This window comes from Archocentrus centrarchus, chromosome 12 (assembly GCF_007364275.1).
Source record: "Archocentrus centrarchus isolate MPI-CPG fArcCen1 chromosome 12, fArcCen1, whole genome shotgun sequence".
Taxonomy (NCBI): Eukaryota; Metazoa; Chordata; class Actinopteri; order Cichliformes; family Cichlidae; genus Archocentrus; species Archocentrus centrarchus.
Window position 1 is genome coordinate 11,569,301 of NC_044357.1, and position 20,104 is coordinate 11,589,404.

Below are 20,104 nucleotides of genomic sequence, written 5' to 3' on the forward strand. Positions count from 1 at the left end.
GTGATGCTGTTGTGTCAATATGGACCAACATCTCTGAGCACCTTGTTGAATTAACAAAGACTTCAGTTTTGAAGGCAAAAGCATGTCTAACCCAGTACTAGTAATTTGTACCTAATAAAGTGGCCAGTGGGAAAAAAACAACAACAACCAATTAATAGAAACACAATTAAGCAACATTCTCATTTTTTTTTTAATTTATTGCAGGTATTCTGTTATGTACATGTTTATTTACAAAGATATCCACATTTTCATGTTTTCATTCTTGGTTTGATACTTTTTGACAGCTGTATAGTAATCTTCCGTTTCCTATAGAAGTATGATTAGAAAATCCTATACAATCATAAAAAGCCGGCTATAAAAAGAAATTGAACCATTTATCTTTGATACATGCAGGAGCAAGCTGATTTACATAGTTGTTAAATAAATACTATTGACAAATAACATTCTATTGACTACAAGAATTTAAAAATTAGCCTTTGTCCACATGTGAAACAGACCTCTAACATACACTCGTTTGTATGATGAAACTGACATTTGCTTTGTAATGAAATCAAGTAAATTTTGTCTGCATTCTCAGATTTACATTCCATTTGATGTCTAACTGCTACTTTACCTGTGTGATTGTCATAGAAGTGCCACGTTGAGGATTAATACAAAACATTAGCGAGCGCACATATTCACCGGGTACCAGATAAATGTGCCCGACTGTGCATAAAACACACAATCAAAATTTGAAACAAACAAAAATATTCTTTCAAAATTGCAGGGCTTTTATGTCAGGAAGGTGGAGAACAGGCAACTTGATGGTTTTCTGATGTTACAGTACTTACTGCAGTACATTTCCACATATTAAAGTAATTCTGATGTGAATGAGGCACAGCAGTTTACCATCAACTGATCTAATTTTCTGTATACTGTTACTTACTCAAAGTAACTGTTCTACAATCCAAATAAATAATGAGCACTTTTTTTCCCACGTGTACGCTCCACATGAGCTGCGGCAAGAGTTTGGCAGCATGACAAAGTGCTAAAGAATGAGCCATTCTTGAGTGTAAGGTAGCAAATGGGTAACTTGATGGGAGAAACATTTTTCTTTTTCTTGAAAATGCAAATGAAAGTAAAAAAGTATGTTTTGACATATAGAAGACACACGAACACAATTAAGGTTTTTATGCTTTTGCATTTTTTTTCCTAGTGGAATGACTTCCACTTTAATATTGTGTGATTGGAGTACAGAAAAGAGGCTTTGCACATTCTTTCTTGATAGTAGACTGTCAGCCCTATTGTCTGAAATAGGGGTTATAACTAAAATCAATTTTACTGAAAGCTGCAAATAAAATCTGCGCAGTTATAACAGTGTGCAGGTCCAGAGGAACATTTTAATTGTATCAGTAATGATATTACTATTCCAGTAACACATTCGAAGGAGAAAGTATCCCATTCTTTTGTTGTGAGGTTATGTATTCATGAGTTTGGGGCAAGAAGAACTCCACAAAAAGGCCACAAATGCACAGCATGACTGAAAAATGATCCTGTGAGCAATATTTACATGGGGTTGCATTTGGGGTCACCTGATAACTGATAATTCCCTTAAATAGCCATCATTTATCCTTAACAAAAATGTATATCTATTAGTGGATATTGATACAGAATGTAGATAGAAGAGCTTTAAGTTCAGATAGTCATTTTGGTTTACTTATCATTATTCTTTATTTTGCTAGTTTTTTCTGCCCCATCATGCTGCATGGGAAAAACAGGGCAGTATAATGTTGATACATTTGTGAGTGCGGTTTGTACTGTTAGTGTGAATATATGGCACTGGGCAGTGTGGATGCAAAGATTTTTTAAGGGCTTTTCTTGAATTCTCTACACTGGAGTGCTGTGCATCAAAATTGTATAAAGTACCTGATTAAATCTTAGTTCATTACCTGAGGGTAAATGTGATTCCGCTTCTTTTCTCGACATTGTCAGTGTCATTGTGTTTTTGGTGTTACTGCTTGGTTGTAACACCGCTGCACTTGAGTGTCTGGCTGAAAATTCTGGGCACAAATGAACATTTTTACTATCGTGCTTCACATCATTAAATTAATATAACATTTTTGAAGTGCATGTAAGTATGCAATAACAAAAACAAAAAAACAAAACAAAAAAGAAACCCCTTCTGACAGATTTAAGAGTAAGCAAATTCACCAAAGAGCTACAACAAAGGCTCACACTTGCTTATTCATGGTTTAAGTTATAGCCATTTTATAAAGTAACTTGTTAACTACAAAAACTATTAAAAAAAGAGAACTTGGGCTAATATAACAGAAAACAAGCGTCCTTTTTTTTTTTTTTGCTTTTTTTTACACAAATTCATGACATAGTACAAAAAAGAGCTTTGTACTTGTGGTTGCAAACACATTTAATGGTCTGACTTAAAATGCGGACATCCAAAACAAAGCACCACTGCATGAGGACACAGTCAACCTGCGGACCTCGTGCATCTGAAGCATTTCTGACCTTCTTTTCGGTGTCTGTGTTCTCTGCTCTTCAGCAGTCTTTGCGTCTGTTCTTGTCCAGCTCCTCTTTACTGAAGTTTGTTTGTTTTTAAGTGCACATGCTGTCACAACAAGTTAAGTGATAAGATGCCTTCTCTTCTAGTCAGCACCATCCTATGGACATCCGCTGTGAACCAACGCTGGTCTCATTAAGATGAACAGCAAGACCTCTTAAAAAAATATAAATATAAATTCATCTAAACCCTGCCTTGTTTTGGTCCTTCTTTGTGTTTTTCCTTTTATTCTTTTGTATTAAATGAGTGAGGGGGGAAAAAAAAAACTCTTTTAGCTGTTCTCACTCCACTCTGGCATGATGCTTACACTATGTACAGAGTGGTACTGGTGTGGTGATAGTGTACGTGGTATGCCATGTGTATACAGGTACTCATTTCCCTGCAGACCAGCTGTTGGCGATTGGATCCCAGCCCCAGGACTGCACTGGCGGCCCAGAGTCTGATGGGTCATGGAGCTCTGGTACATAGCTGCATGGTGGCCGTCACCCAGCTGTGGAGAGGCGTGGCCTCCCACTCCACCTAGTCTGGACACCAGAGACCCTGAAGTGAAGTGAGCAGAGAAGTGTTGGTAGGGCAGTCGATCCATGGGCTGCATGGTGGTGACAGAACAGCTACCATAGGGTGATACACTGGCCCAAGTGTTGCAGCTGATGTCTTCCAAACTGGGAACAGGCTCAGCGCTTTGTGAGGCACTGGCATACATACAGGCCTGCCGCTGGCTAGACTCACTGCGGTAGGGCCCACCGGAGAGACTGAGGCTCTGAGCGTAGCCAACAGGGCGGTAGTAATGGTCCTCCTCGCTGGACGAGCTCTCCAGATATGCTTTCTTGTAGCTGTGATCTCCTGAGTGACAGTCATCATCCACTGCAGGTGGAATTACAAAGGTGAATAACAGTGTTAATCAAGAGATGGACAATACTAAATGTGAAAGCCTATCATCAAACACTGGAATAATGGAGTATTGTTTTTTTAAATGTTTTTGGTACTTGAACACCTTCCTACTAATAATGAAATTACTCTCATTTCAACAAGCTGTGTTTGATGGAGGATTCCAGCTGCTCAAGAGTCCTGAGTCTTCTTTGTTACATTTTTCATTTCATGATGCATCAAATGGTTTCTGTTGGTGAAAGCTCTGGACTGCAGGCAGGCACCTGCAGCACCCAGACTCTTCTACTATGAAGCCATGCTCTTGTAATAGATGCAGTATGTGGTTTAGCATTGCTTTGCTCAAATATGCAAGGCCTTCCCTGAAAAAGACGTCATCTGGTTGGGAGCATATGTTGCTCTAAAACCTGTATATACCTTTCAGCACTGATGGTGCCTTTTCAGATGCGCAAGTTGCCAGTTTCACAGGCACTAATGCACCCCTGTACCATGAGAGATGCAGGCTATGGAACTGAGCACTGATAACAAGCCAGAAGGTCTCTCTCCTCTTTAGTCCAGAGAATGAAGTATCCATGTTTTCCAAAAACAATTTCAAATTTGGATTCATCTGACCACAGAACAGTTTGCCACTTTGCCTCAGTCCATTTTAAATGAGTTTTGGCTCAGAGAAGACAGTGGTGTTCCTGGATCATGTTCACATCTGGCTACTTCTTTCCGTGATAGAGCTTTAACTTTGGGTGGTACAGTGAACTGAGTTCACAAACAGTGATTTCTGTTCCTGAGCCCATGCGTTGATTTCCATGACAGAATCATGCCTGTTTCTAATGCAGTGCCGCCTGAAGGCCTCAAGATCACAGGCCTTGTTCCATTGCACAGAAATTTCTCCAGACCTTTGATGATATTATGGACTGTAGATGATGAGACATTCAAAGTCTTTCCAATTTTACATTGAGGAACATTATTCCGAAATTGTTCCACAATTTGTAGATGCAGTTTCATGCATATTGGTGAACTCAGCCCATCTTTACTTCTCAGAATCTCTGCCCTTCCATGATGTTCTTTTTGCACCCAATCATGTTACTGACCTGTTGCCAATTAAACTAATTAGATGTTCTTCCAGCTGTTTCTTTTAAGCACCACTTACATTTCCAACATTTTGTTGTCCCATCACAGCTTTTTCCAGATGTGTTGCTGCCATCAAATTCAAAATGAGACGGTATTTTTTATGAAATGTTAAAACGTCTCAGTTAAAACACCTGACATGTTTTATATGTTCTAGTTTTAGAGTCTCATACCTTTCCTCTTGATACAGTGGTACTCTTGGCCATGCTCATGAGGCAGGGGGTAGGAACCCGACTGAGGCAGCATGTCCTGTGAGGTGCTCGTGACACCATTTTCACACTGGGAGTACTGGGAGCTCAGGCTGCTTGGTGTGGCCAGGCCCTGGACCTCCCCACTAAATGGACTCTGGCTGGAGCCCACTCTCTGCCGCACTGTACTGCGAGGCACTACTGGATACTCCTTGGTACTATGTGCACACACAAAGAATCACAGTTGTTAGTTATTATCTTCAACTATAATTTGCTATCAGCAAAACTGAACTATTTTAATTCTGCACATTTCATCATAAGATCATTTCTCAAAGACAGTCAACCAAGATCACCATCAGTGATTTACTTCCACTTAGGACACACAGAGAAAAACTTCTCTGGGGAAAAACATTCAGTCCAAAATGCCAGGATGTATTTCACTCCTATTAATCCTCAGGATCCATCAATGGATCATTTTGTTACTTCTGGTTCTTTGATTTCAGGGGTAGATTCAGTTGAAAAAGTGACCTGGTTTCGCAATAAGCTCTCCCCTTAATACTGTAACCAAGAGCAGACGTGCATTGCTTACTGTACTCTGCAGGATTGGACAAAGACATGAAAGATTGATAGTGTGGTTTGGACTCTCACCAACTTCTATACATTTACAAGTTTTGATAGCTGAAATGCATTTCACTCGAAACGTTATATTAGCTTGTGGAACGCACCTACTTAAAGTAACTTAACGTGTGTCCAGTTCGATCAAGCACGCAATTTTTTAAAAAAACGACTTCTGTTTTGCTGTAACATTAATTGTGACATTAATCTGAGGTACTTGATCATGGAGAACATTATTCTGCATTCAAGAGTAAAGTTTTTTTTTTTTTTAAACAAAGGATGTATTCTTTTAACACATTATGGAAAAGACAATCAGCGTTTCCTGTTTGGTCTGATTTGGGATTTTTTTTCTTTTTTCCATTTGAATTCACATAGTGTTTGAACTGGTTGCCCAAAGGGGGATGGGTTTTTCAAAACCAGATTTTCTCCTTTGAAAAAGTGTTTTCCACGCAGTATGGACTCATGCTCCATTCCTCATCTGGACTGAATAATAGAGGGAGGGAGGGGAGAGATCAATGTGGTCGTGTAGTGCCTTGGCTGCCTGACCAAGAGATACCACCAGTTCAGCACAAATGCACACACACACACACACACACACACACACACACACACACACACACACACACACACACACACACACACACACACACACACACACACACACACACACACACAAGCAGTTGGAACATCCTGGTAGAAAATGGAAGAGAGATGTTACAGTCGTGTTTCAGAGGTTCTGCCAGATCAGCCATAAAAGTCTTCAGCATGAAAACTGGCTGATTATCAAGAACTACACTTACATCATTGAAAATAACACTCACTGAAAATAACACATACGACTGGTTTGCATTTGGGTGATTGAAGGATTAAAGTGGGGCTCGTTAAGTGACAGTGTGACCAGGATGTCAGTAATCCCTGCCTAATTGAGGTAACATTTATCTACTCATTTCACAATATTTAGTACGTGTCGGTATTTCCATATGTCAGAGCCCAGGATCCATTAAAAAAAACAAAAAGGCACGAATAACATGCATTTGGATTTTTTTCTCCATTTACCTTTGCATTCTGGACATCCGGTGCAATTCCATATCATCGCTACCACGGAAACCTTTTGCAAACGGGTTGTTCTCAATCTTCAGCTGGGTTATCTGAAAGAGCAAACACACACAGTGTCGGTAACATACGTTGTGCAATAAGAATCATTCATTGTGCTGGTTATGTCATTTCATTGTCAGCTGTATTTTAAAACACTGCACAGCACCCAATTACAGTCAGCACACACGCACCGAAATAACAGCTATTTATATGCAACATTTCACTATGTGCCAGACTGTCAGACAAGACAAGTCTTCTTCAGCTCAGGGATTTTATGATGACAATATTAAACATATTTTTGGAAAAAAAAAACCCAAAAAAACCGTGACTCTAAGTTTTTTTTGGATGCATGTAAGTGTTCGAAAACTGCCCGAGAGTGAAATAACAGATCATATTTCCAGAAACCTAAGATATTTTCTGAGCTGAGTTCCTGAGTGCAATAGTTCAATAAAAACATGTCTAAATAAATCATTTTTCATTGCATAATTTATGATGTTACATTAGATGACGTCTAGCTTAGGAGATAGTTGGCTCATGCATGACAGATGCAAATCATAGGACTTATTTTATGATATTATGTTTTGGTAAAAATGTCTCTATCAATACCAAACAAACAGGGGCAGAAATTATTTTCAGAGCCACCCATAAACAGCAAGTTGATCCCAGAGAGGTTAAACCCAATCCAGGGATATCCCTCTCATTTCTGGCAGGTAATTAGTTGGCAGCTCTCGTGTGCTTCCAGCTTTCTGACAAGACTGGAAGTTTGTCTGCACGCTGGCTGACACTTTCACCAAACCTTGTAAAATCTCTCATGTGACACTTTGCTAGCTTCTTGTTAATACGAGCCATCTGTCAGATCATTTATATATTGTCTCATCATTTGAAAAGTTTGGCATTAAAGGTTCAGAGTCTATTTCACCCTCTGCGTGTCTTCCAGAAAAAGTCCTAGACAAAAAAATGACCAGTTCCAAAGACATATTCTGAGTTTAGGATATTCTGCAGAAGGTTTTGTTCTGATTAGACTTAGTAGATTGAAAACAAAACAAAACAAAAAGAAAGCAGAGATTATAAATGTGTCTGAAAATAATTTGGGACTAGACTTAATCAGTCAAATTTCATTCTCTTCAAAGACTACAGTTTTGACTAGGCTGTGTCCAAACTATGCTCATTAAAATAACTGAGGCCGACATAAACTCATTTCCAGATGCAAAATGAAGTGAAGTAGTTCAAATGAGATTATTAAAAAAAATAAGCCATATAAGCTGGTCTTAATTCATCTTTCCAACTGGACAAAAAAATCTTAAGAAAACATACCACTTCAGAATCCCCAGTTTGAAAAAAAAATGCTTTAATTACAGCAGCGACAGGAAAGAGCTGAAACCAGAGACTCTGACCATTTCATTAGCTGAGAGTCTAACAGGTGAATTGGACACATGCCTGCAGCACGTACTCCTTTGGCAGACTTAAAACTGTTTGATTAGACAGTTGTGGTTTTAAAAAAAAAAAAAAAAAAAACGCCTGGAAATCCGAAATGCCACCCCCCCACCCCCCCACTTTTTTTTTTTCTGCAGGTCTGGAAAGCCCCAATAATTAGCCCGGAGTTACGATGTCAGCCCCCAGTAACAGGCTTGAAAATAATGAATGGTTTCTACAGAATGTTGGTCATTTGTGCTTCCTGTTCCAAGAAGCTCAGAGACCTCTGGATTGGCTACGGGGACATTATGAGCTTTCGCCCCTTTCTCCCATATTCCCCAAACTAAAAACATATAGGCCTGCATGGTTAAAGGATGTTAAACATATGCTGTTTGCAGATATTTGTATTCCCAAGATCCCCCACCCTCTACCCCCGTCAAGAAATGTGGACAGAGTAAATAGTGAATTTTTTTAAATTTATTTCTGCTTCTTTCACACGTCTTAACACGCAAGAGCAACTAAAAAAAAGACTACGAGGCTGTGCGGCGCAAGAAATCAGAGCTTCAATTCTAATCTCATGTTATAAGTTTCCAGATTGCGAATACGTGAAAAAACAAGGGTGATTCCAAGGTTTTCTGCTTCTAATAAAACACGGCAAGAAGTTTAATTTACAACTCAATAACGTTAATTAAAGCTCCGTCGTTAACTGAGGGAAAGAAACTCAGAAAACAAATGAAAAGTGAACTTGAAGTTTGAATAGCATATGTAAAATCTAATACTGGATTTTCCTTTGTGCGGGTACACGCAAATTAAATATTCCACGTTTGTAGGCTGCAACCTTTTTTTTTTGTTTTATTTTTTTTGCATCTGTATATGCGCATTGAGGAAAGCTTTTAAATAAAGCAGCGATAGGCTCTTTGTATAGCTGAAGAAGTGCCCGAGTTTAGCTGGCTCCACTGCACTGAAATAGACTCAAAATAAAACACCAAAAAAAAAAAAAAGTAATTATTAAAACTATTTCGAATCGGCAAATAAGGGTTTATGTCGCTCTATAATAAAGCCCTTAATAATAAAGTAATTCCACAGTTTTCTGTCCGTTTATTTGCAACTTGTCTAATTCTACGAAGTGCTTTGAGTCGGTAAAAAAAAAAGAAAAAAAAAAAAGAAAAAAGTCGCTTAAGGTCAAACGTCGTCTAGTCAGGTATCTGAAGTTTTCCCTTCTTCTGCCAGCGGCTGAATGTGATATCAGCGATTTTTCAGCTGACAGTGAAAAAAAATTTAAACTCTGAGAACTATTTTTCTCTCCTTTAACCAGACAGACGACCAAGAGCTGCACTGACAACTGCCAAAATTAATTTGAATCCATATTTTTTTGTGTGAAATCATAGTTTTTAAAAAATAGCTTCAGTGAGAAATTGCACATTTCTGCATTCGCACCGGCAGCATTTTGAGAGCGCAACAGGCTCTCAACAACAGGTTCTGTTTGTACATCAGATTTTTCTCTCTCCGTTTGAGACATTGTGGAATTAAACCACCCCCATAAAATACACCGTAAACTTAAAATCGCCTATTTCACAAAAACAAACACCAAAAACTACCCCGAGGATTTACCTTATGGTTCTGATAGGATGTAACCGCAATGAAAGCCGTTTCCGGGAAGACGTGAGTGCAGAAGGCCGTGTTTTTGGAGCCAAAACCATTATTTTCATCCGCTTTCACAATGTGAATCCTCGGTTGGTACTTGTGCATGGAATTTAGGATGATCTAGAATAAAGAAAAAGTAGCGTTACTGACACATATTTGACACCACTTCTAAAAATAAAATAAAACAAAACGAGATAAACCCTACCAGTCCCGTTTTTGAGTCATTTAAGAATAAGAATTTCCTTTAGTGGAAAAGCACCCAACTCTATTTTTAATGCTTTAAAAAACATTTCTTTTTTCAAGGCCTCAGTAATTTTTAGGCATGAGCAACAAGCTGGTATAAAGCCTACAGGCTGATAGGCCAGTCTGCAAAAGTTCAGGACTTTCTTCACTAATGCACTGTCGTGCATACTTCCCCAAAATAAAAGGAGGTTAGTCATTCAACGCATAAAGTTGATTTTATGAGAATAGTTTTATAAATTCAGGCAGTTAGGGCCTGACTACTTACTAATGGAATACATTTTCTCGCAAAAAGTCTCAGCTGAGCTCCGGTTTCTGAAAAATAATTGTTTGGCCAAAGTATAACTTTTACTGCACTTCAAATTGTAATGAAAGTTTTAGTTTTACCTTTTTTTTAATTTTTTTTTATAGATATTTGAAATAAAATTGGGTCATGTGCATTCATATTTTCACAGCATAGTCACATAAATATTTCTTCTATTTTAAATAGAATAAAGATTTAAATTGTTCTACTCCCCCTTATTAAAAACTTATTATATAACATTATTGCTTCATGCAATTATTAGTGCACTGAGACTGATTTACCAAGTTACAGTCAAGCCGCAGCTCTCATGACAGTCACACCGATAAATGCATGAGATTGACATATACATGCCCTCTTTCCATATTTCCCCTAATCTTACTAAACCAGTTTGTGAGGACTACTACCAATGGAAAGAATGAGTTTTAAACCTCTCTTTTGAGGTATTATAAAAAGTTAGTCAAGGCCACAAACCTTGTAGAAATGTTTTTACTTACTTTTATTTTTATTTTCATCAAATCCATCTGACATAAGACATTTTTTTCTTTGCAGTGTTTTTTCACTGACCTACCCCTGCCTTTCTGTCCTATAGGCATTCCCCCTATATTTTATCTGAAAAATTGTTTTTTAACCTGCCTTTCACTGCTAGCATGAGAAGAACCGAGGGACTGCCCTGACCTCCAGTACCTATGGGGGAATCTTGCAGTATTACACAGACATAACCCAGAATCTTTTCTCAGAGCCAAGTGAACCATAGAGACCTACATAGATAATACAATAGTCATCCATTATTAATTCCCAGTTGAACTTGATCTCATTTCATGGTGGAATAGGTTTTTGTAATGGGCAGGAGCTGAGTAAAAGTGTGTTTCAGCTGCCTACCATGCTCCTTGTACATGCAAACTATTTAATGGAAGTAAGAGACTCCATGCAGAAAACATCAGTCAGGATTTGTTTGAAGTAGCACTTTGGTTAGATAAGCAGGTGCAGCATTTTGTTTTTAAATGCCAACATTTTAATATTTAAGTGGATTTTTCCCATATTGCGGTTTTACCAGTATGCACATGAAAAAACAAAACAAAAAAAAAACCAACAACCATTCAAAACTATGTAAACAGTGCAAAGAAAAAGTAGGGTAAGCGACACATTATCTCATGCACGCATTCATTACTGACTTAATTGTTAGTTTGCAGATATGCCCAAGATAGGAACAAACCACAACAACTAGTCCACTGATGCAAGCATGTCATTCAGCACCCTGCATGGTTTAAGAGGCTAAAAATGTCTGTCATCAAGAGATATTAGAAGTTGCATGGATATCTAAATACACATTTCATTCTGGAAAAATAGCATGGTCCACTAACTGTGGGTTCCCAAAGTCCAGCATTTGTGCTATTAGGAGAGGTTGTGGTAGCAAGGGGGGGTTAGCTATAGACCACCCACTGGGGCCCCAGCATATGCCTCGTCTCCGTGGCCCAGTCATTGCCCTGCCTGGTTCCCTGTATCTCTGTCCCCCCTCCCCGTCAGCCTCTGGATGATCGCATTTAATGATAGTGAGGGATCACTTTGGGTCCCGGGCTGCTGCCCTTTACTTTCAAGTTCCTCCACATCAGAGAGTTTCCCCGAGCTTCAGGATTAGCAGCCTTTGTACACCACCATCTATTGCTCATCGCACACTGCCATTCAAATATAAACAGTGTGATCCTCACACTCCACCCGCCTGGCCAAAACATGTGTGGGAAGACAGGGAGACGAGCGGAGGAGCAAACTGATGGGTAAGATGAATAACGCTGAGAAATATTCTGGGAGTTTAGATGGAGATCAAAGCAAAAAACTACAGACTGCATGAAACAAAAACAAACTACGCAGGAATTCAAATACAGAAATAACCCCACTTAATTCTGTTGGTTTTCTACCAAACTAGTACTGTTGTGCAATAGATTTGAATATTTAGCAATGAATATGAATAACAAAGAATAGAGTACTACAATTTGTTGAAGCAAAGTTACAGTGGTGTTAACCTTAAGATACTTGAATTACAAATAAAATTGCTTACAACACAATGACGCTTGCCAGTGATATTGCTATATGTGGTATATGCAAAATAATATGATGATAATAAAACCTTTCATACAAATTTGGGAAGTTTAATGAAGAACAATAAATATAATGGAAACTAAAAACCTAATAGGCAGCCAAAACGGTAACCCTGCTTTAAATCATACTTAACTAAAGTTGATGAGTATATGTACTTAGCTGCCTCACAAAATCAGAACACTATGATTAATAAATGTCTCTTTACAATGGTAAATTAAAACCTTTTCAACAATACAAGCATATTTAACATGCATTACCTAACTACACTATAACTGCAATGCATTTACCAATGAAATAAAACACACAGTAAAATGGACGTTTACCTCAACACTATATGATGAATATGTAAAATATCATAAAAATGCCATGTGTATACAAAAGATCCTTCTGCTCATTTCAACCCACTATTCTTTACAATATTTCTACATGACTGTTAATAAAACAGCAAATCAACAAGGTTATTTTCATACCATTTACAAAGCTGCTTCTCTGCTACCTCTTTCATGATTCTCACTAAAAAGTTTGCTGTTACAGTTTTGTTTTATAAGTCAGAGTTGCGCTCCAATCTAACACAATAGGGTTCAATAGGATATAAAACAATCAAAAAACAAAAACAGCACCATTAACCTTGCATAAAGACAAAGGCACCACATCCTTTTGCACTCATTTCCAGCAGTCCTGAGCTGAGCTCAGTCCTGCACAGTCTGCTGACGTGTATGTTTTACAGACATTTCTAGAAGAAAGCTTCTGCTTTAGGCCAGTCCTGAACTGGTCAAATCTGCATCAGCAATATGTTTTGGTCTCATGTCTCGCTGCTAGTAATTCTAAATCATCTACAAGTTATTTCAACCAGCTGGACCAACAAGCTGATGGAGTGTATTTCTGGCCGGCAACCAGTGTTTCAGTTATGAATCCCATGGTGCTCTCTCCCAGCACGAAAGAGGGCGAGCCAGGAACCACTGCAACCAATCAAAAATGCACTTTTTCTCAAAATTTACAATGCTGCTCACATTCCACCCGAGACTCAGTTTCATCTCACCAGCTGGGCTTTGGCAAGGCAACAATTCCTTTAGGTGCCATGTGGACAGATAGTGGCTTGTGTGTGTGTGTGTGTGTGTGTGCTGAAATTCATATGCATTTTTTCCTTGGGTAACTTTGAAAGCTGAAACCAGCTTCACTTTGATTCATTGTCACACTGAAACCAATGCAATAAGTGAATGCAGAAGCATATAGACCATTATAGGATAATAGCAACAGTGCATTCAATAATTAGCAGTATGCAGTCAGAAATCTGCCACATATTTTCTAATCTGTACAGAATTGAACATTGTGCAGTTAAACGTCTCTAAAAGCAGAACCAAAAAAACACGGCTTGCTTTTAAATGTTTTCTCGTGAAAACAAAGCAGCTGTTGATGTTTCCTCTGCCAACTTTACAATTGTATTTTCTTTTAATGGCTAAGCCTGTTAGTAAGAAAACTAACTGTGTGACTGCTCTGTTTCTAGAGCAAGACATCTAATTAGGCCTAAATGTACCCATCAAGATACCTTTCTTCATGAAAACCTGCCGCCAACAGGCCCATTTGTTGATGAAGTAAGTGATGTTTATGCTTTCTGTTTTAGGTAAGACAGGACTCACAAAAGCCTGGGGCCAGATAGTGAGTTTAGAATAATGAGGAGTTAAGGCTAGGAAATAGGTACCATACAGCCCCTCATTGCTGCGAGGGGCGAAGGAGCTGGTAGGTGGTGGAATTGCCCTTTTCCTTTTTCCTAAAAAAAGTTCCCAGTTGATCTCTTCTACTCATGCAAGCTTACTTCCAGGAGGTCCACAGCTAATGCACCTAGGGGGTGCTATAATAAACCTGTGCTACAAAAAGTATGTTGCAGGACACTTTTATGGCAAACATTATAATATGGATATTATATCAAATTATATAATGATGGCAGGGTAAAAAGAGTTAACTGAAATCCCATCCTTTGTTAAACCAAGGATTTCTCTAAAGATCAAATACACTTTAGTACATAACCTTTATGTCATTATATTTAGTAGTAAAAACAAAAAACCATCACAAATGTGTTGTAGTCTAAAGAGATTCCACTTTGTATTTAATTGTGTTATTTATTCTGGACAAAAGTTTATATGGGTCAGGGTTGCCTTTATATTTCTTGATTTTTGTATGTTTTAAGTATATTAGGCTTATTATTATTATCATTATTTTAATATTTGCAGCTAATCCAACACCATGAATTTTTAATTTCTCTCATTTAATTTTGTGATGTTTTCAGCATCAGAATTTAGCACTAGAACAAATGGTAAAAATGAATTTCATTACTTACTATTTAGTAGCAGTTTAATGCCAAAAACGTAATTTTCCAGTACATTTCCCTTTGCAATAACAGCACCTGCAACTTCAATTACATCTACAATGTTGCTGAAAAACTGAAAGAAGGGACAAAACAACAAAAACATATATATAGTTTAAAACTATAAAATACTTTCTGGGATTTAACAATAATTTTTTCAAAGGATATACTTTACATACAGTACCAGTCAAAAGATTGGACACTCAAACTTTTGAGTGGAGCTGTATAATAAAATAGGTCTTTACAGTACAGCGTCATAAGGTTAAGGACCCACTGTTGCAAGAATGAAAGAAAAACTGAAAGATTATGTTTAGGTTTTAATGCACATTTAACAGATAAACTTATGTTAATTTTTAAGTAAAAAATAGATGGCCTTTCTCGCTCTTTGTCTTTAAAAAAATATGACTAGGAGGGGGTATTAACTTGAATCAATTTAAAATCTGCCTGAAATCTTTACTTTCACTAAGTCAATACTACTACTACTACTACTACTACTACTAATAATAATAATAATAATAATAATAATAATCTCGCTGGAGCAACGCAGAGACCCGCAGATAAACACTCATCCAAAGTGCCATTTTGCAACACATCGGGCCTTAGTGGATTCTCGGGATTGGTGTCAGAGCAGCACCAGTTTAGCAATCACTGAGTCAAAGACGTGTGGTTAAATAGTATTGATGATAGGCAGGCACCTACGTGTCCGAACGGGTCCAGGTGGTTGTTGGTCAATTTCAGCTTCTGAAAGGACACAAGCTGCCTCATCCAGTGCGCCCCCGTGGCGGGAGAGTCCGGGTGAACGTAGAGTCTCCCGGGCATGGCAGGCTCTGCTTTCCCAGTCACAGACCTGATACACAGCAACACAGCAACACAGTCACACGCTTACAAACTTGCTGGACTAAGACTAAGGTTGCTGGCCGCAACTGAGTCGACCCTAATATCCAGAAATACGCACAAGGAATGCGAATAAAAAATTAAACATATACAAACAGAACAAAACCCCTCAGTTAGTGGGACGGTTAAGGTGCATAGTATGGCACATATAGCGCAAATTTAGGGCGTGCTTTGCGGCATCACTGGCGATGTGATTATCAATATTAAAGGAAGAAATTTCTGCCCAAAGCTCGGAGATCGACGGTAGAAAAATAACCGAGTGAAAGACAACTTTGATGCGGTGCACACGTGGAGTGGTGTAGGTTTAGGAAAGTCTATCCCCCTGCATTCAACGCCGAAAACTCAGCACAGAGACAGAAACATTTCTGCCTGCTGACTTCATTTCTTGGCAACTATTAGAAAATACACAGCTCATAATTCTCCCGGAAATAATATGCTCACTTCCGATCCCCGTCCATCACCAACAATATAACATTCCTTGTTGCAGTGAACTCCAGAGAGAGTAGCTGTGACACCCCCCCCCTCCTCCAACCAACAAAAAAAAAAAACAAACAAAAAACAATTTTCCGCATTTTCGTCAGTGCGTAAAAGTATCCGTTTGCAAGGCAAGTAGTTTCAAAGAAGCGTCGCAGGGTTGTGTTTTTTCATACCATTTATTGTCGGCGAATTTGTATCGATGATCGTCCGCCGGAACCACATCCATAAGTAGAATATATTTCGTTTTGGGATTTAATCCCGTGACCTTCACTTTGAAGCTGGGGAACATTCTCCTGTAAAGGACGAAAAAAGAGCAACACACACACACACACACACACACACACACACACACACACACACACACACACACATACACACACACACACACACACACACACACACACACACACACACACAAGAGAAAAGATCAGAAGAAAACACTAACACTCACATCCAGCTGTTGCTTCTTTTTATTTATTTATTTTTAGCGGGTACCATCGTCTATCAGACGCAAAATGCTTTCATAATAAAGCTTGTGGCATTATCTCCTTACTGTGCAAACTAAAAGTAAATATTACATATTCCTGTATTACATACAGGAAGGTTACTTGAGAGGATTTTAAATAGAAATACCCTTGTTTGGTTTGGAAAGGAAAATCTTACTTTCAAGGCAGGGCGTTGGATCTGAGAGGGGCCATTATAAAATGTTTTTCAATATGTTCCAGGCCTTTTTTTTTTTTTTTTTTTCAAGATCCCTCTAGTAAATCATCTGGATATTTGGTAGCTGTCACATTGCAGAAAACACACACATACACAGACGGGGAGTAAGCCTAAGTTGTCCCACGAGTCAAAGGGAAGGGCTAACGGACGAGGATGGATGCTGTGTAATATCATCTCTTGCCAAAAACAGGAGTGAAATGATTGACGGGAATATAATGGAGACTTTTTGCAGCTGTGAGAAAACAACTGCCTTCTGCCCGCGCTGGAGAGCACATCGAAATGTAGCTATGTTCAGTTATAAATATTCCTCATTTATAACAGCTTTTACATGTGTCCTCCAAGGCTATTGGACATAAAGAGTCATCGGGCATATATGAAAGTTCACACTCAACCAACATGAGCTGATTTGACAGGATACAGTCTGAGGGCGACTGCGGAGCTGACAGCAGGGCACGTTCACACACGCAGTCCCTGCGCAACATGTTGTCGCGCACGTGTTGGATCACAAGAAGTGCCTGCATGCAATTATACACACACCTGCAGCAGATACAGGGAAAACGTCGCAAATGGCAGACCTGCTCCGAAATATCTTTATTCATTTGACAGCAAAGAAACAATCGGTAACATTTTACTCAAGAGGGCGCGTTTTGCACGTTTGCTCTCACGGCCGGGCTGACCCGCGGTCTTGCATTTCCTAACAAGGCCACCCAGACTAAAATGTGGCCCGGCAGTGTTGCAGAACACTAAAGCGTCCACCAGATGCGTTTGTGTTTTCTCTGTGGTTCTGCGCACCGTATGTTTCCAGATCCCGACACGAGAAAATTCCAGTCTGGCTTATAGTTTATATTTAAGCTCGAAAACCGGCCCGGATAAAAATGCGTATAAACTAAAAGCCTTATCAAGAAGCAGACACACAGTCAATGAACCCATTAGTTCTGCTGAACTCTTTCTAATCATGATAATAACAATAATAACGCTCCTACCGTCCCGCTTTGGTTATGATCATCTCCGTTCCCACCTCGTGAAACTTCATCCATAGTTCCCTTTCGTGCAGGTAGACCTTAATTCCCTCCATTCCCTTCGAAATAAAACACAATTTAGTGCGTATGGCTCCTGGAAAAGTTGCACTGTGGGCAGAGGTGTCATGCACAGGTCCACACGCTTTTAAGGCCTTCTGAGCTCAAAGGCTGTCAAAAAATATCTAATTTCAGCTGACATAATTATAAACGCCAGTGTTTGATTACAACATTATTTCTTTTGTAAGTTTCAAACAGCATGCAAATATTTTGGACAACTGAGTTGTTGTACGCCCAAAGCTAAGCTATAAATAATGCAGGGCACGCTATGGTTGTGAATTAGCAATTTAAGATAAGCCATAATACTCTAGTCTTAAACTTGCTGCGCCCTTGGCATGCAAATCGAAACTGCAAACAATATTTTCTATGTTCAGAGCTCGTGAGTGACAATTAACACAAACCCGCACAGAATTAATTGCAATGCTGCATTTGCACGAACGTAAACTAACGCAGTCATGCTCTCATCTAACAGAAACTGCAAATTTGCTGAGATTTTACTGAAGTTGTTTCGTTTCACAAATACATTTTCTGAAGTCATTTTATGGGAAATAACGTCACTAATGCTCTAAATATCAGATCCAATCATATTTCTATCTCCATACAGACTAAATTTACACGTTGGAAAAATCCAAATTAGTAGAATTGCTCCATCCACTATGCAGACATGACCTTTAAGTCATTGTTTACATTTTAACGCCATAACAACAAGGTATCTACCTGCTTCTGCATGGGGAAAATTTTGTAGACTGTTTTTTCCCCCCCTAGCAAATTGGTAAAAGTGACCCCCGAAGTCAGCGGCTTGCAGTCTGAAGCGGTGAGAGTGAGGCCTACACGCCGGCACTGACCTGCTGAATGTATGTTGTCTGTGATGACGGGGATTTGCTTGAGGTCCCGTTCTGCTTCTCTGATTTATTTTCACTCTGTAATTCCCTGGAATCCGAGCCACCTGGTGAGTTTTGGAGGACAAAAGTCTCCTCTTGGTCCGCCATGACCGGAGCTCCGAAAACTACGTCGCTGCTGGGAGACGGAAACAGAGATGTCAGTGTGTGTGTGGACCTCGACCTTCTCTACTAACTGAATGACTGAAGACCGACTTTCATTGCATTATCTTAACATAAACTTGCAGACACAAATACGATTCATTTGCACTGTGTCTCCACAGTTATTATTATTTTTTCAAATGAAAAAAGAAAACACCTTTTCGCAGGCGACAGGTCTGCTCAGAAATGAAATCATGACATATTAATATGTTAAAAACTTCATTTGGAAGCAGTTTAATATCAGAGGCTAGAATAATACTGCTAACAATAAACCCAGTGCATCACCTTTGCTACAAATCTATTTCAGTCAGCAGATGTTATTCGAAGGAGAATAACTTCAGAATTTACAACATTACAACTATGAGGACTTTTATTGCGAGAATGATGCGGCACACTGAAGCAGGCCCTCCCGCTTAGGAAACAGTATTTCCCCTTCATGTCCCCCAAACTAAAAAAAAAACATGAGCTTTATTGACATGTGATGCGATGACCACAGCAAAATAAAGCACAGAAAAAAAGCAAAACACAATCATCTGCATTCAGACGGTGTCACTTCTGCAGAGAGCTGCGACTCCTGCAGCTTGGTGTAACTTTTACTACGATGCTGACGCGTTATGAAATGCAGTCACAGCGGGCACACGCAGTCGCTTCGGATCAGGATCAGCTTACCTAAAAACAAAAACACGTCGCACGCTACAGCTGGCCCAACAGAGAAACGCTGTCTCGCTTTTAAAACGTCCAGTGCCACGTCCAAAATCGGATAATCCAGGCGTTTTACTCGATGAAGCTGCACAAACTCCCCATGAATCCCTTTCCCCCTTTCCCTTAGTTCCTACAAGCGGAGTCAAACCACGCAGATCCTCGCGGAGCTCGGTGAGAGCTATCAGGCGCTGCACGGTGCCTTATTGTGCATTTTACAGTGCAAGTACGTTTTGTGAGTCTACTGTGCCGATGGCACTTAGCAGTAAGCTGTAGCCTATTCCCAGTGGAGCAGGTCCGTCACCTCCTCCTTCCCTCCTCTCTCTTCCAGCCTCTGGTGTGTCAGTTCTACGTCTCCCTCTCTTTCGTGCGCGCTCCCTCTCCAGCCATTCACTGCGCATCAATGACCAACCGTGCGAAGCGGAAACTGAGTCCGCTACGTAGAAGTGCTGGTGTGGGGCTATGAGGGAGGAGGATGGGTAGGGGGGGTGTTGCCTTTGCAGAAATTGCATTGGTTTATATCCCCAGCAATAATTCCTACTGGTCCCCACCCCAGTTCTTCTTATTTATCCCCTCCAAACCTCTTCATGATCCCAGTCTCTAATTCATTTGATATTGATAGTTCGTGCGCCTTTAAGCGAAAACCTCTTCTTCTCCGGAGTCGTAGCTTTCACACAATAGA

The 20,104-nt window shown here is 39.4% G+C and overlaps 1 protein-coding gene across 2 annotated transcripts; it reads right to left on the reverse strand.

The window, feature by feature from the left end:
• Positions 1 to 208: 208 nt before the first annotated feature.
• tbx5a (T-box transcription factor 5a) lies at positions 209 to 19,789 on the reverse strand. Of its 2 annotated transcripts, none has more exons than XM_030742648.1 (9): positions 19,393 to 19,789; positions 18,529 to 18,700; positions 17,591 to 17,685; positions 16,061 to 16,180; positions 15,216 to 15,363; positions 9,484 to 9,636; positions 6,421 to 6,512; positions 4,735 to 4,967; positions 209 to 3,418 (listed from the first exon to the last, which is right to left on the reverse strand). In XM_030742648.1, the coding sequence occupies exons 2-9, from the start codon at positions 18,670 to 18,672 to the stop codon at positions 2,826 to 2,828; spliced, it is 1,578 nt and encodes a 525-aa protein (XP_030598508.1). In that variant the 5' UTR covers positions 18,673 to 18,700; positions 19,393 to 19,789; the 3' UTR covers positions 209 to 2,825. The 2 variants fall into 2 exon arrangements, with proteins under 2 accessions (XP_030598508.1, XP_030598507.1); XM_030742647.1 differs by having other exon boundaries at positions 18,529 to 18,697; positions 19,393 to 19,406.
• Between the last annotated feature and the right edge of the window lie 315 nt (positions 19,790 to 20,104).